Source organism: Phasianus colchicus, chromosome 26 (genome assembly GCF_987193195.1).
Source record: "Phasianus colchicus chromosome 26, bPhaCol1.hap1.1, whole genome shotgun sequence".
In the NCBI taxonomy this organism is placed as follows: Eukaryota; Metazoa; Chordata; class Aves; order Galliformes; family Phasianidae; genus Phasianus; species Phasianus colchicus.
This window is the reverse complement of record NC_143461.1, coordinates 5,108,209-5,121,852: the sequence shown is the minus strand read 5'-3', so window position 1 is coordinate 5,121,852 and position 13,644 is coordinate 5,108,209. Positions and strand designations below refer to the sequence as shown.

At 46.2% G+C, this 13,644-nt stretch overlaps 1 protein-coding gene across 1 annotated transcript; it reads left to right on the top strand.

Moving 5' to 3' along the window:
- The first annotated feature begins 23 nt into the window (after positions 1–23).
- Positions 24–13,599, top strand: MED1 (mediator complex subunit 1). The gene is made up of 17 exons (XM_031600639.2): positions 24–231; positions 1,115–1,221; positions 1,712–1,790; positions 2,190–2,244; positions 2,371–2,503; positions 3,278–3,306; positions 3,667–3,738; positions 4,067–4,141; positions 4,702–4,775; positions 5,125–5,214; positions 5,355–5,466; positions 5,758–5,882; positions 6,093–6,211; positions 6,480–6,681; positions 6,833–6,928; positions 7,022–7,127; positions 7,609–13,599. Exons 1-17 carry the CDS (start codon positions 204–206, stop codon positions 10,856–10,858), a joined length of 4,752 nt encoding a protein of 1,583 aa, XP_031456499.2. The 5' UTR covers positions 24–203; the 3' UTR covers positions 10,859–13,599.
- Positions 13,600–13,644: the final 45 nt, after the last annotated feature.

Sequence of the window (13,644 nt, the reverse complement as noted above, 5' to 3'; positions counted from 1 at the left end):
CCTCTCGCGAGACTCGGAAGTTCTCGCGAGAAGTGGGAGCGCCGCGCGCTCGGCGCAGCCGCGTCCGGAGAGACGGCGGCGGGCGCCGCCGTGTGAGGCCGGAGCGGAGCGGCCCGGCCGCGGCTTCCCCGTCCCCTTTCCGTTTCTCGAGGCGATCCCGGCGCTGCGGCTCCGCCGCGGGCCGCCCCTCCCCTCCCCGCGGCATGAAGGCGGTGCCGGGAGGCGCTGAGGGTGAGTGCCGCCTAGCGGGGCGCGGCCGCTGTGTGGAGGCGTTGGGCGGGCCGGCCCGGCCGGGGGGTTTCCTCACGTCGCGACGTGCGAGGCTCTGCGGGGAGCTGTGTGCGGACACAGCGAGAGGGCGGCACTGCGCGGCTCCGGAGATCGATGTCGCCGTGCCGGGACAGCCGGAGCCGCCGCACGAAACCGCCGCCGCCGTTGGTTGCGCCGAGTGCCCCGTCCTGCCGGCACGTCGCTGGGCCCGGAGCGACCTCCCACAGCCTGTTTTGTGCTGGAGCTGCGAGAAGTGTCCAAAAGCGTTTAATAAACGTTTGGTTGTTTCTTGCGCTTGGGGTCGGCGTTAAGTCCGTGACACTGTGTGTGTGTCAGAAAGCAAACCCTTCGGGTTTTGCAGGTGAGGGCTTGCAGGGCCGTTTGCTGTGGCAGTTATGATGCTGCAGGCTCACGTTTGCCTTGGAGTCAGAACTACAGCAGTTTGTGGTGGTGGTGATGTCTGCTGTTTGGTCAAATGCACCTATAGAAAAAATCCTTGGCAAAAAGGGCGAAAAAGCATTGGATTATAATGCTGCTGAAATTCACATTCCTTTGTGTACGCACTGCCAGAAAAACAAACTCTTTCCCCACGGGACTCTTGTAGTTGATCCATTCAACACCAGAGTTCTGCCCCGTGTCCCCTTTCATCAGGGAGATATCTTCCATAACAGTGGGAATTTCTAAAGTACACCAGAATGAGTTTGTAGAGCCCCACACCGTATAGATGGGAATCTGTGGGGCAGGGCAAGCATTTGTAAAGGCTGAGCGGGTCCTGGGTTGGTAGGGCTGTGCTATCAGCTCATATTCTCTTTTTTCTACATTTTCTTTGTGGTTTGTCTGACAGAGGCAGAGAAGCTGAATAAGATGAGCACTCTCTTAGAAAGGCTTCACACAAAGTACAGCCAGAACAGACCTTGGACAGAAACCATGAAGCTGGTCCGTCAAGTCATGGTGAGAAGCGCTGGGCTCTGAGCAGGAGGGCTCTGGAGTTTCCTTTTCAGTGATGCTCACGACTCAGTGTTGGCTCAGTCAGATGTGGCTTTGAAATACTGGCCTTGGTGAGGGTAGAATGGAGCGGGAGGCAGGGAAGAGCATCATCAAGGGCTGCTGTGTGTATTGTGGTGTTAAAAGTTAACCTCTCTTTATTTCTCTGTCTGCTCTCATATGACTCCTAGCTTGTACGGATGAAGAAGTTGTTACGGTCTGGTCTTTCACATGAGCAAGTTGCTTTAAAAAAAATAAATCAATTCCAGACCTGCCTTTGTTACCCGCTGCCAATATGGAGATGATTCTGGTACATGAATCAAAATGAGGATGTAATTTTGGGATCTAATCTGCCTTTAATTACCTGAATAAACCTCACTCGACTGAAGGAAAATTGCAGTAATTTTCTCTCATGGAGTGAAATTTTAAAAGACCATTTTTCTTCTTTCTGACGTAGGAAAAGCGAGTTGTGATGAACTCTGGGGGGCACCAACATCTGGTGAGCTGTTTGGAGACCTTGCAAAAAGCATTAAAAGGTTGGTACATCCTGTGCCTGCACTTAGGAAATGCTTAATAGTGATATACAGTGAAATACTCTACATTAGAGAACCTGCAAGGTTATTGCTTGCACAGCTCACTGTGTTCGTGGTGCTCACGATTATGTGCTTATTTCTCATGAGTCATTATCAGTGAAGCTTGCCTGTGTTATTTTTATTCTTATTGCCCATACCTGAATTCCACTTGTGGATGAAAATCCACTCTCTCTCATTTCTTTTGAGAATGTTTGTTTTTCTCTACGCAAAATGATTCTGCTTGTTTTTTGAGTGTGGAGTGGGTGTGAGTGGGGAGTTGAGATTGCTTTTATTGCTGATATATCGTTCATGGAGAGATGTTCAGTTGTTTCACTAAGCCTTATTTTTGCTTTCTTTGTCCAGTGTCTTCTCTGCCTGCCATGACAGATCGCCTGGAGTCCATAGCCAGACAAAACGGGTAAGGCTTCTCCTTTGTTTTACAGCAGAAGCCTTTCCTGTTTATCTGTACATCGTAATCTCACTGCTGGTTTGACTGTTTCTTGTGTGCATCTCATAGCAATTTTTGTTTTGTTTTGTATGTAAGCCTTGGATCTCACCTTAGTGCTAACGGCACTGAATGTTACATCACTTCAGACATGTTCTATGTGGAAGTCCAGTTAGATCCTACAGGGCTGCTGTGTGATGTCAAGGTGGCTCACCATGGAGAAAACCCTGTGGTACGTATTACTGAGAGAGACAAGAAAAATGCCTTTGTGTTTGGAACTGCAGTTTTGCTCCCCTTCTGCTTGAGCAGAGAAAATGGATTATATTGAACATTCCACCAAACCTAATGTTATACCTTTGCTGCTTGTTCTGGTGGAAGATCAAAGCTCCCATGGAGTAACCTGTTTCTTGGTTTAATGTTTATTTGTGCAAGGACAGTTTTACTGATGGTTTTCTCTTTTTCTTTGAGTAACGTTACAACTGAAAAAATTATTTGAGGAAGTTACGGGTGTGTTTCTGAAAGTTTCATTTTTGGGGGAAGAATAGGGAAAGTAGTCTTACAAAACTTAGCTCTATGAATGGAAAAATACTAAAGTGTGAAGTGTTGTGGTTAAGAAAACGTCTGTAAGAAAATGGCTTTACTTCCCTCCTCCATAGGTGTAGAAGTTTGAATTGGCAGTTTTCATTGATGTAGCTGCTCTTCTGAAATCAGACTGCTTGTAATGTCTGTTATAAAATCATGGGCTTTCAACCTTAGGCATCACAATCCTCAAAAGTTTATTCTAAATTAGTAGTTTAAGAAGAAATAGCATTGCTCTCATCCTGAAGAGGGTTGAAAAGCAGAGCTAGAAACATAGCACTGTGTAGTTGTGAGCATTTGGTTGCTTCTCATCAAAAGCTGACGCTCACAGACTTCACTGTGCTGATATTTTACAGCTGCTGTGCTGCACAAACACTTACACTGATGCATTTGACACTGATATTGCTGTGTGTTCTTTCCTTTTCAGAGCTGTCCAGAATTGGTGCAACATCTGAGGTGAGCAACAAGAGCTGTTGCATGTTCTGATTTTGATCTGATGCGGTTTTGTGTTGGAAACACCAAACATTTCTCAACTGTTCTTTCCCCACAAAGACTCTCCCCTTCTCCAGGAGGTCTTCTGGCTTTGGTTCAGATGTTTCTCATCCTGACTGCTGTGCATGATATCTTGGAAGTCACAGCACAATATTCATCAGAGTCATTAAAGCTGGATCATTTAAAGAATGCGTCACTTAGCTTTCACATGGCAAAAATCTATTCTGAAGTGACCTACTATTTGTATTAATGTAACTTTTAAAAACAAAGCCTTATCTGCAACAGATCTGAATAAATGCTACTTTTTCTCCCTTTTATTTTCAGAGAGAAAAATTTTGATGAATTTTCTAAACATCTAAGGGGGCTTGTGAACCTGTATAAGCTGCCAGGAGACAAGTAAGTCTAGAATATGCGATGTATTTATTTACATCCACATGTGTAAAAGTGAACAAGCCTTCAAGCTTGTAGTTCTGTGTGTAACTTTTCGCTGTTCCTGCTGTTCCTTGATCGTGCTGACTTCATTCCTGTGTCTTGCATGGTACACAGTGGATGAGGAGTATTGATCTCACAGTGGGAATGCAGATTGAAAAGTTAACATTTCAGAATGCTTTATCTATGGAATGTGCTGCAGCTTCTCAGCCAGCACTTCTGGGAGTTCCATTTTTTTGTACGGTTCCTTTTAATTTTTCTTACGGTTTCTTCTTTTTCCTTATTTTATTTTCAGCAAACTCAAAACTAAAATGTACTTGGCTCTTCAGTCCTTGGAGCTAGATCTCTCAAAAATGGCAGGGATGTATTGGTAAGCACATTGCTATGATTTGCTGCTTGTTTTGTTGTACTGCTGTATCACGTTGGCTGATTGTTAATCATGCTAGGCACTGTATATCCATGAAGTATCGTACCAATGCCTATATATTGTGGCACTATTGCTAACAAGTACAACACTGAAGTTTAAGAAAGACTGTGCTAGTAGAGGAGAGTGATAAAGAGAGACTGAAATTATTGCTCAGAGCTTTCTGGAATTTACCAGTATCCTTTTTAACTACAGAATTCAACTGAAAAAAGTCTAGAAAACAAAAAAAATATTCATAACTAGATGAATTAGTGATAATGATATTTTACAGTCAAAAATGGAGCTGCATTTCTTCATCTTTTACTGCTGTAGAATCAGGAGATAAACCATCTGTGCTGTAGCAATAAGAAGTGACTTCTGCTTTGCCTGTAACTGTGTGAAGTTTAAGATAAGTGGCTGAGCATTGAGTATATATTGAGTTAAGATCTTCAGACTTCCATCAGCACGAGTTGTGGCTTCAGATGTGGTTTTGGCTCATTACAAACTGGTGATGGCCTCTCTTGCAGGCAAGCCACCAACGCAAACCCACTGGACAAGATTCTTCATGGCAGTGTTGGCTATCTCACCCCGAGGAGTGGAGGTATCTTTGATTAACACTTAAAAAAGAAAGGAAAAGATGATTTTGTCCAGGGTTCCCTTTATTATCATCAGTTAATGTTAATGATGAAAAATGCAACTCAGAGAAGGACAAGGTGGTGAAGTATTTGTAAGTCCCACGTGATCCATAAAGCTGTTTCTCCTTTACAAAGCCATGCATAGCAATACTGTGGCAGTTGGCCACGTCTGGCCTTTGACAGCTCTTTCAGGGTGCTTAGAAGCTCCGTGCAGCATGTGCTGAGTTACAGTGCATATGTTATGTGCTTACAAGGGTTAACGATTGGGTTCAGTTACATCATCCAGATGCTTGTTCATAAGCCTCTCTCCTTCAGGTCTCCTTATGAATCTCAAGTATTACGTCTCGCCCTATGATTTATTTGAAGATGGCACTGGAGCCCCTGTTATTTTGCATGAGAGCAATGGTAGGTCACTTGTCAAAACCACTGCAGACTACTCTGCTACGTGGAGAAAGTGATGTATTCCCACTTGGGATCATTCATAAAGTTTGCTTTGTTTTTTTCATCAGCTTCCTTCATTCTTTGTTTCTTGCCTTGTCTTACAGTTCCTCGATCTTTGGGTATGAACGTGTCAGTGACAGTTGAGGGAACCATGGCGATGTACAAACTTCCCATCGCACCGCTGATCATGGGTTCTCATCCAGTGGACAGCAAAGGGTGAGCAAAGGGCCTGTCAGCCAGGCCTGTCTCGGTAGTCTTGATGCAAATCCAGCTTTCAGCCTTCTTGTGAAGTTAGGATGGGGAGAAGACTGCATGAATGCATTTTATGAAGCTGAGAAATGTGTGTGTTAGGCACCTGGTTTACTTTTGAGGAGCATCTTTTACTTTTTAAGATAGTATAATGATCTGCTTGTATTTGAGAAAAGAATAAATTGCAAGTCTGGCACTCATAGGAACCAGAGTCATGCCCTGCATCTAATAAGACCTTGTATTAACTCAATATTCCAGAACTCCATCTTTCTCATCAATCACCAGTGCCAACAGCGTGGACTTACCAGCTTGCTTCTTCTTGAAATTCCCACGTCCCATTCCCGTGTCCCGAGCTTTCATTCAGAAACTTCAGAGCTGCACAGGTGAGCTGCAGATCTGCGAGACAGATACTCCCTAGGTTTTTATTAATAAATTGCTGCTATTTTTTAAAGTGTGCTATAAAAGCTACTTAAGGTTTTGAGCCCTGTTTTCAGTAAGAACCCACTAGACTTCCTTTCCTAGACAGCAACTCCCCTGGCCCTTCACCTCTTTCCAGCTCCCAGGTGCTATTGTTCTTTGCCATTTTTTTCCAGGTATTCCATTGTTTGACACAGCGCCAACGTTTGTACCCCTGTATGAGTTGATCACGCAGTTTGAATTATCTAAAGAGGCTGATCCCATCCCTTTAAACCACAATATGCGCTTCTATGCAGTAAGTATGTTGTTACAATCAGGGTGCTATGCTTATATACGAGCAGCGTGGGGGTTTTTGTTTGTTTCAGGTGTCCTTCAAGCAGGATAAAGGAAACAGCGTTTATTCATAGTTAAAGGCTGTGCTATTCAGTCATTGGAATTCTGGTACATTTTCTGCCAGAAAGGTGGCTTGGCATTACTTGATTCTGGAGACTGCACTTTCCTTCCAGCAGTTTTATTGCCTTGCACTCAGTACTAGCTGGAATAAAGCACAAATTGTTTATCAGGCTCTTCCAGGACAGCAGCACTGTTACTTTCTGAACAAGGATGCTCCTCTCCCAGATGGAAGAAGCCTTCAAGGAACACTGATTAGCAAAATCGCCTTCCAGCACCCCGGCCGGGTTCCTCTTATCCTCAATTTGATCAGACACCAAGTGGCATACAACACACTGATTGGCAGCTGTGTCAAGCGAACAGTTTTAAAAGAAGGTGGGTACTGCAACAAGTGGAATATACTGTGCAAATAATAAAGAACCCTGGGTTTTTCCATTTCTTTTTTTCCCCTTTTTGAAGTGTATTGAGCCAGTACCTCTGGTTCATCTCCTGTGTTCCCTGATTTAATAGTTCCTATGTCTTTCAGATTCTCCTGGGATCCTGCAGTTTGAAGTTTGTCCTCTCTCAGACTCCTGTTTTAGTGTATCTTTTCAGCATCCTGTGAATGACTCCCTGGTGTGTGGTAAGAGCATAATGTATTTAGAGGGAGGATGGCAGCACTTGCTTCCACTGTAACCAGGATTTTGATTTCTTCTAAATGCCTTCTCTCTTTCAGTGGTAATGGATGTGCAAGACTCTACTCATGTGAACTGTAAGCTATACAAAGGGCTATCTGATGCTCTGATCTGTACAGATGATTTCATTGCCAAAGTTGTTCAAAGGTAAGCTGGATATTTTTGTTCTGTCATTTGGTGTTGCTTTGAGTGTTGCCTGTAAGCCAGTATGCAGTAACTAGCAAGTACAGTTATATGTAAGTGCCTTTGATGGCATCACACCCGGTTTTTCATACTACAGAAAGCTCAACTTTGAGGGGAAGAACTGGCAATGTGAAAACAGGCTCCAAAAGTAACCTAGCAGCAGCTAGAAATCAGTGGCTGGACAGCTAAAAATGAATAGTTTTCCAGTATTCCTATGTAGTGATCAGGACAATTGGTCTCTATCTGGAGCATTTTCCAAAAGAGTATCGTTATATCCCCATCTCAGAGCAGTGAGACATGGGATCAGAGGCTGGACCTGCTGCTCTCTTGTGCCCAACAGCCTTACTGCTTGCCTTACGTGTGATGAAGTCATTAAAACTAGCTCAGAAAGCATTGCTGTGAGGCAGCAAGGTACATGCTAAACCCTTTGTTTTGTGTCTTGCAGATGTATGTCCATTCCCGTGACCATGAGAGCAATTCGTAGGAAAGCAGAAACAATTCAAGCAGATACACCGGCCTTGTCCCTCATTGCAGAGACAGTAGAAGATATGGTGAAGAAAAACCTTCCCCCAGCCAGCAGCCCAGGGTATGGCATGACCACAGGCAGCAACCCGATGAGTGGTACCACTACCCCAACCAACACTTTTCCTGGGGGGCCCATCACTACTTTGTTTAACATGAGCATAAGCATGAAAGAGAGGCATGACTCGGTGGGCCACGGGGAGGACTTCAGCAAAGTGTCTCAGAACCCAATTCTTACTAGTTTGTTACAGATCACAGGGAATGTGGGGTCTGCCATTGGCTCAAGTCCTACCCCTCCCCATCACACACCACCACCATTATCCTCACCAGCAGGCAACACCAAGAACCACCCCATGCTCATGAATCTTCTTAAAGAGAATCCTCCTCAGGATTTCTCCACTCTGTATGGGAGCAGCCCTCTTGAAAGGCAGAACTCTTCCTCTGGCTCTCCCAGAATGGAAGTGGGCCCTGGGGGGAGTAAGCAAAAGAAAAAAAAATCCCGCATGCCTGCCGACAAGCCCAAGCATCAGACTGAGGATGATTTCCAGAGGGAGCTTTTTTCAATGGATGTTGACTCCCAGAATCCCATTTTTGATGTCAACATGACTGCAGATACCCTGGACACCCCTCATATTACTCCAGCACCCAGTCAATGCAGCACTCCTCCTACTACATACCCACAGCCTATACCTCACTCGCAGCCCAGTATTCAGAGAATGGTTCGACTTTCTAGTTCGGACAGCATTGGAGCCGATGTTACTGATATCCTTTCAGATATAGCAGAGGAGGCTTCCAAGCTACCTGCCACTAACGAGGATTGTCCACCCATTGGCACTCCCGTAAGAGACTCTTCTAGTTCAGGACATTCACAAAGTGCCCTCTTTGACCCAGATGTTTTTCAGACGAACAATAGCGAGAACCCATACACAGATCCAGCAGACCTGATAGCAGATGCTGCTGTGAGCCCCAACAGTGATTCTTCAAACCATTTTTTTCCAGATGGGGTAGATTTCAATCCTGACTTGCTAAACAGTCAGAGCCAAAGTGGTTTTGCGGAGGAGTACTTTGACGAGAGTAGTCAGAGCGGGGACACGGATGATTTCAAGGGCTATGCATCTCAGGCTCTGAGTACTTTGGGAGTCCAAGTGTTGGGGGGCGATGGGGGGGATAATAAGTTTAAGGGGAGCAATCCATCTGATACAGTAGATTTTAGCATTATAGCAGCTGCAAGCAAAGCACTGGGGTCCTCTGACATCATGGAGCATCACAGTGGAGGTCAGAGCCCCTTACTGAATGCAGGGGATTTAGGGAAAGAAAAGTCTCAGAAACGGGTAAAAGAAGGCAATGGTTCAGGAAGTAACATGGCAGGTTCTGGAATAGATGGGAAGCCAGGGAAGCGCAGCCGGACGCCCTCCAGTGATGGCAAAAGTAAAGAGAAGCTTCCAAAGAGGAAGAAGCAGGAGACAGATGGGAAGTCTCCGTCCCACAGTTCGTCCAACAGGCCTTTCACACCACCAGCAAGCACTGGTGGGTCCAAATCTCCTGGGAGTTCAGGCAGATCTCAGACTCCTCCTGGTGTAGCTACTCCTCCTATTCCAAAAATCACAATCCAGATCCCAAAAGGAACCGTGACTGTTGGCAAACCGTCTTCTCATGGCCAGTATACAAGCAGCGGCTCTGTCACCTCCTCCAGCAGCAAAAGCCATCATAGCCATTCTTCCTCCTCCTCCTCTTCTTCCTCTTCTTCAACCTCAGGCAAAATTAAAAGCAGCAAATCAGAAGGATCTTCTGGCTCAAAGATGAGCAGCAGCCTCTACTCAAGCCAGGGTGGCTCAAGTTCAGGTCCGTCCAAAAGCTCAGTTCAGTCAGTGGGAAAACCCGGATCCTCCCCCATCACCAAACACGGCCTCAGCAGCGGTTCTGGGAGTACCAAGATGAAACCTCAAGGAAAGCCATCATCACTTATGAACCCTTCCATGAGTAAGCCAAACATCTCTCCATCTCATTCTAGACCCTCAGGAGGTTCTGACAAGCTTGCTTCTCCCATGAAGCCTGTTCCAGGTACTCCCCCATCATCTAAAGCAAAGTCACCTATCAGTTCGGGTTCTGGAGGCTCTCATATGTCTGGGACTGGGTCAAGCTCGAGTATGAAATCGTCTTCAGGAATGGGATCCTCTGGGTCTATGTCACAGAAGCCACCTCCATCATCAAATTCTTCCACGGCATCTTCATCTTCCTTTTCATCCAGTGGGTCTTCCATGTCTTCATCTCAAAACCAGCATGGAAGTTCCAAAGGCAAGTCTCCTAGCAGAAATAAGAAGCCATCTCTGACTGCAGTCATAGACAAACTGAAACATGGGGTTGTCACTAGCGGGCCTGGTGGAGATGACCCAATGGATGGACAAATGGGGCCAAGTTCCAATTCCTCAAGCCATACTATGTCCTCCAAACACAATATGTCTGGGGGTGAGTTCCAGGGCAAGCGAGAGAAGAGCGACAAAGAAAAATCTAAAGTCTCTGTTTCTGGAGGATCCGTTGACTCTTCCAAGAAGACTTCAGATTCCAAAAATGTTGGAAGCACTGGAGTGGCCAAAATTATCATCAGCAAGCATGATGGCGGTTCCCCTAGTATTAAAGCCAAAGTAACTTTGCAGAAACCTGGGGAAGGAGGCGGGGATAGCTTAAGGCCTCAGATGGCTTCGTCCAAAAGCTATGGATCCCCTTTAATCAGTGGATCTACTCCAAAACATGAACGCTGCTCTCCCAGCCACAGTAAGTCACCAGCATACACTCCCCAAAACATAGACAGTGAGAGTGAGTCGGGCTCTTCCATAGCAGAGAAGTCCTATCAGAACAGCCCCAGCTCTGATGATGGCATTAGGCCGTTGCCTGAATACAGCTCAGAAAAACATAAGAAGCACAAAAAAGAGAAGAAAAAAGTGAAAGACAAGGACCGGGACAGAGATCGGGATCGGGATAAAGACAGAGACAAGAAGAAATCTCACAGCATGAAGCCAGAGAGCTGGTCTAAATCCCCCATTTCAGCTGACCAGTCCCTCTCCATGGCGAGCAGTGCCATCCTTTCGGCAGAGCGGCCGTCCCGGCCAAGCCCTGAGTTTCTCATTGGGGAAGAAGATGATGATCTGATGGATGTGGCTCTAATTGGCAATTAATTTTCTCAGTATCTTCAGAAGATGAGCTGTACACAGGACCTGCAGGTTCTAGGGATGGAAAGAAAGGAACCGCTCGCTGCAAGCCTGACACACTGACCTTTATGAGGTGTGTTAAGAGGAAGAAAAAGGGTGTTTCCAAGGATCTCCAAAGACTACATGGAATATGTGTGAGTGCCAGCAGCTCATTGTGCGAGCCAGGTTCCTGACTGTGGCCTTCATCCTATGGACACTTACACTCATTCTTAATTTATAAGTATTAATAGGCCCATTAGACTTAATGGGTGTGAAGCTAAGTATGTGTGTAAGTGCGGGAGCAGACCTCAAAGTGATGCAACAGAGGCAGGCTGTTCTGGGAGGATCTGAGTTCGTCTGCCCCTCTTCCCTCTCAGACAAAGTTGCTTTTGCTTTTAGGAAGTTTTAAGCTAATTATTTTAGGGTACGTTTTAGGGCTGGGTTTTATTCCTTTTTAAAGGGTGGTTGGCAGAAAAAGAAGAAGTGCTTTTTAATTATTTCTCTGGCATTTCTTCATGCAGTGCCTGATTCAGGGCGGTGCTGAGGAACTTCATCTTCCTCCGGTGTGTGCCGCAGGATCAGGCTCTGTGTTCAGGTGGACATCAGCATTTTTATTCCAGGTCAAAGTGACGAAAGATTGCTGTATGATTTGTCACCTCCCTTTCATTTTAGTTATTTATTTATGTCCATAGCTGAATGCACTGTGATGCTTGTCTTCATGCGATCTTTGTTTTAATGGTATGACATAGAGTCCAAAGTAACTTGGATTTGGATAGAGCCCGTGGGTTTGGAAAGCTCTGCACCACGCAGCTTTGGTGATGTTGGTGAAATTCTGGTGTGCGTTGGAGCAAATCTAAGCTTATGAGGAACTGTCTTAATTGGAGGTTTGCTTCCTTGTAAACCAAGCGAACAGAACTTCCCCAGAACCCACTGAGCTGTGCTGGTAAAGAGGGAGGCTGTGAGCCACACGCATCTCAGCCCTGCAGACACTTCCGAACTGTGCTTTATCCACACCCAATGCTTCCCTTCGTGTTGATGGAACAACTGCTGTGTGTTCATGGTTAACAATGGGCCTTGTCTCAATCTCTGATTCTGAAGCACTTAAGGGTTCTCTGGTAATGCACAAATGCGTTCCCTCCTCTCTCTGGGAGGCGCTTGCCCAGCAGTGTGAGTCACTCCTGTCCTCGTGGTTGCACTTACATTGCTGGAAAAACAGACCCTAGCTGGTTCATCTGGGTAATGATTGCAGCAGGAGCAGTGATTTCCTTAAATGATGGATTTGCCCCTTTTGGCTGGAATTAAGAGCGTGACTCAGGCATCCTCTACGGTCTTATCTTGTGGTCCCTGAAAGGAAAGGAGACACAGGAGAGGGTTTTATTTTTAAAAGCAGTGAAATGGAATATGCTGAAGAAGAAACCAAGTGTTATGTGAACACATCTTTTGAATTCTGTACTGGACAGAATCCTGCTCCCATTGGATTTTGCCTGTGATTCCTGGAGGCCAGGATTCCACCCGTGGGAATGAGATTACGCTTCACAGTTGGGGATGGCATGTCAAGGATTTACATTTCTCACAAACCACAGAGCTTTGCAGCTCTGCTGGCACTCTGACCCCAGTGATATTCCAGGCAAGCAGTTTCTTTTCTGGCTCATTCAAAGCCATGGCGAGGCAGATGCCTTTCAGTAGGGTGGCAGTTACTCAGTTGATAGTAGGGGTTTCCCACCTGTTCCTTCTGCCTTCAGCTTCATTCCCAGGTTCCTGTAGGATGCAGGAACCAAGAGTTTCTCCACCCCGCTCCCAAACTGGAGAGCTGTCCAGTGTATTTTCCAACCACAGCTCCCCCCTCCCACCTTCCTGTGCTGAGATGATAAAAAAGCAGTAATTAAACGTGGAGCCAATGACGTTATCTTACACAGCATCAGAATCGTGTGACTGAGGGCTGTCCCTGAAGAGGATGTAAGAAATACAGCACCAGCTGACTTTCTCTGAGCCCCTGCTGCGGCAGCTGCCTCTGGAAGCGATGCCTGCACAGCTCAGCAGGCCGACAGCTGTTTGAGTTCTGCCCCTCCATCTTCAAATCGTTTTGTTTTTAAAGCCCTTTGGTCCCTCCTGGGCTGTGTGGAGGTAAAAGAAGCGCTTTTAAAAGTCAAATCAGGGCTGGGGGTTCCACAGGACGATTGGCTGGACTTGTTGATGGGAGTCATGGTGTACCAACCTGAAAAAGTTAAAAGGAAACAGCATTCAGCTGCAGCATTCCTACAGCAGTGAGTGAGAAAACAACGAGCTGAACACGTTTCCTTCTCCGCTTGCCCAAGACCAAAGTTCAACGTTCAAAATTCAACATCTCCTGCGTGAGGTGGGTGCTGTGACACCCACACAGACACGGGGGGGCGACGCCTCTGCCCCTCGGCCTCTGCTGCACTGAGTGTGACCCCGAGCTGTGGGCGAGGGAGGGGGTGAGCAGCGGGACCCCCAGCGCCATGCAGGGTGCTGGGGGAGGGGAGCCGGGGTGAGGTGAGGGCACCGTCACTGCTCCACAGACAGCAGAGTGATGTGTAAATGCTTGGTCTCTTACAAATGGTTTATTTTTTAACTATTTTTGCTTATTCTCGACGATACGTCTTTCAGTATTGGAAAGATCAGTGTGTACACAGAATAAAAGCCAAGCCTTTTAATCTCAAGGGGAAGAGCGTACGCTGAGATTAAAAGAAAATGGTTCTTTTTCTAAGTGGTCGTTCTGTAAATCCGCGTTCGGGGGGGAACGGGGGGGGGGA

What these genes read in the sequence shown, in the direction of transcription:
- MED1 (XM_031600639.2), top strand. Translation starts at nt 204, where the DNA reads ATGAAGGCGGTGCCGGGAGGCGCTGAGG. An exon ending in ACCATGGAGAAAACCCTGTG is followed by an intron (nt 2,504 to 3,277) that starts GTACGTATTACT and finishes TTTCCTTTTCAG; the next exon opens with AGCTGTCCAGAATTGGTGCA. An exon ending in GAATGACTCCCTGGTGTGTG is followed by an intron (nt 6,929 to 7,021) that starts GTAAGAGCATAA and finishes TCTCTCTTTCAG; the next exon opens with TGGTAATGGATGTGCAAGAC.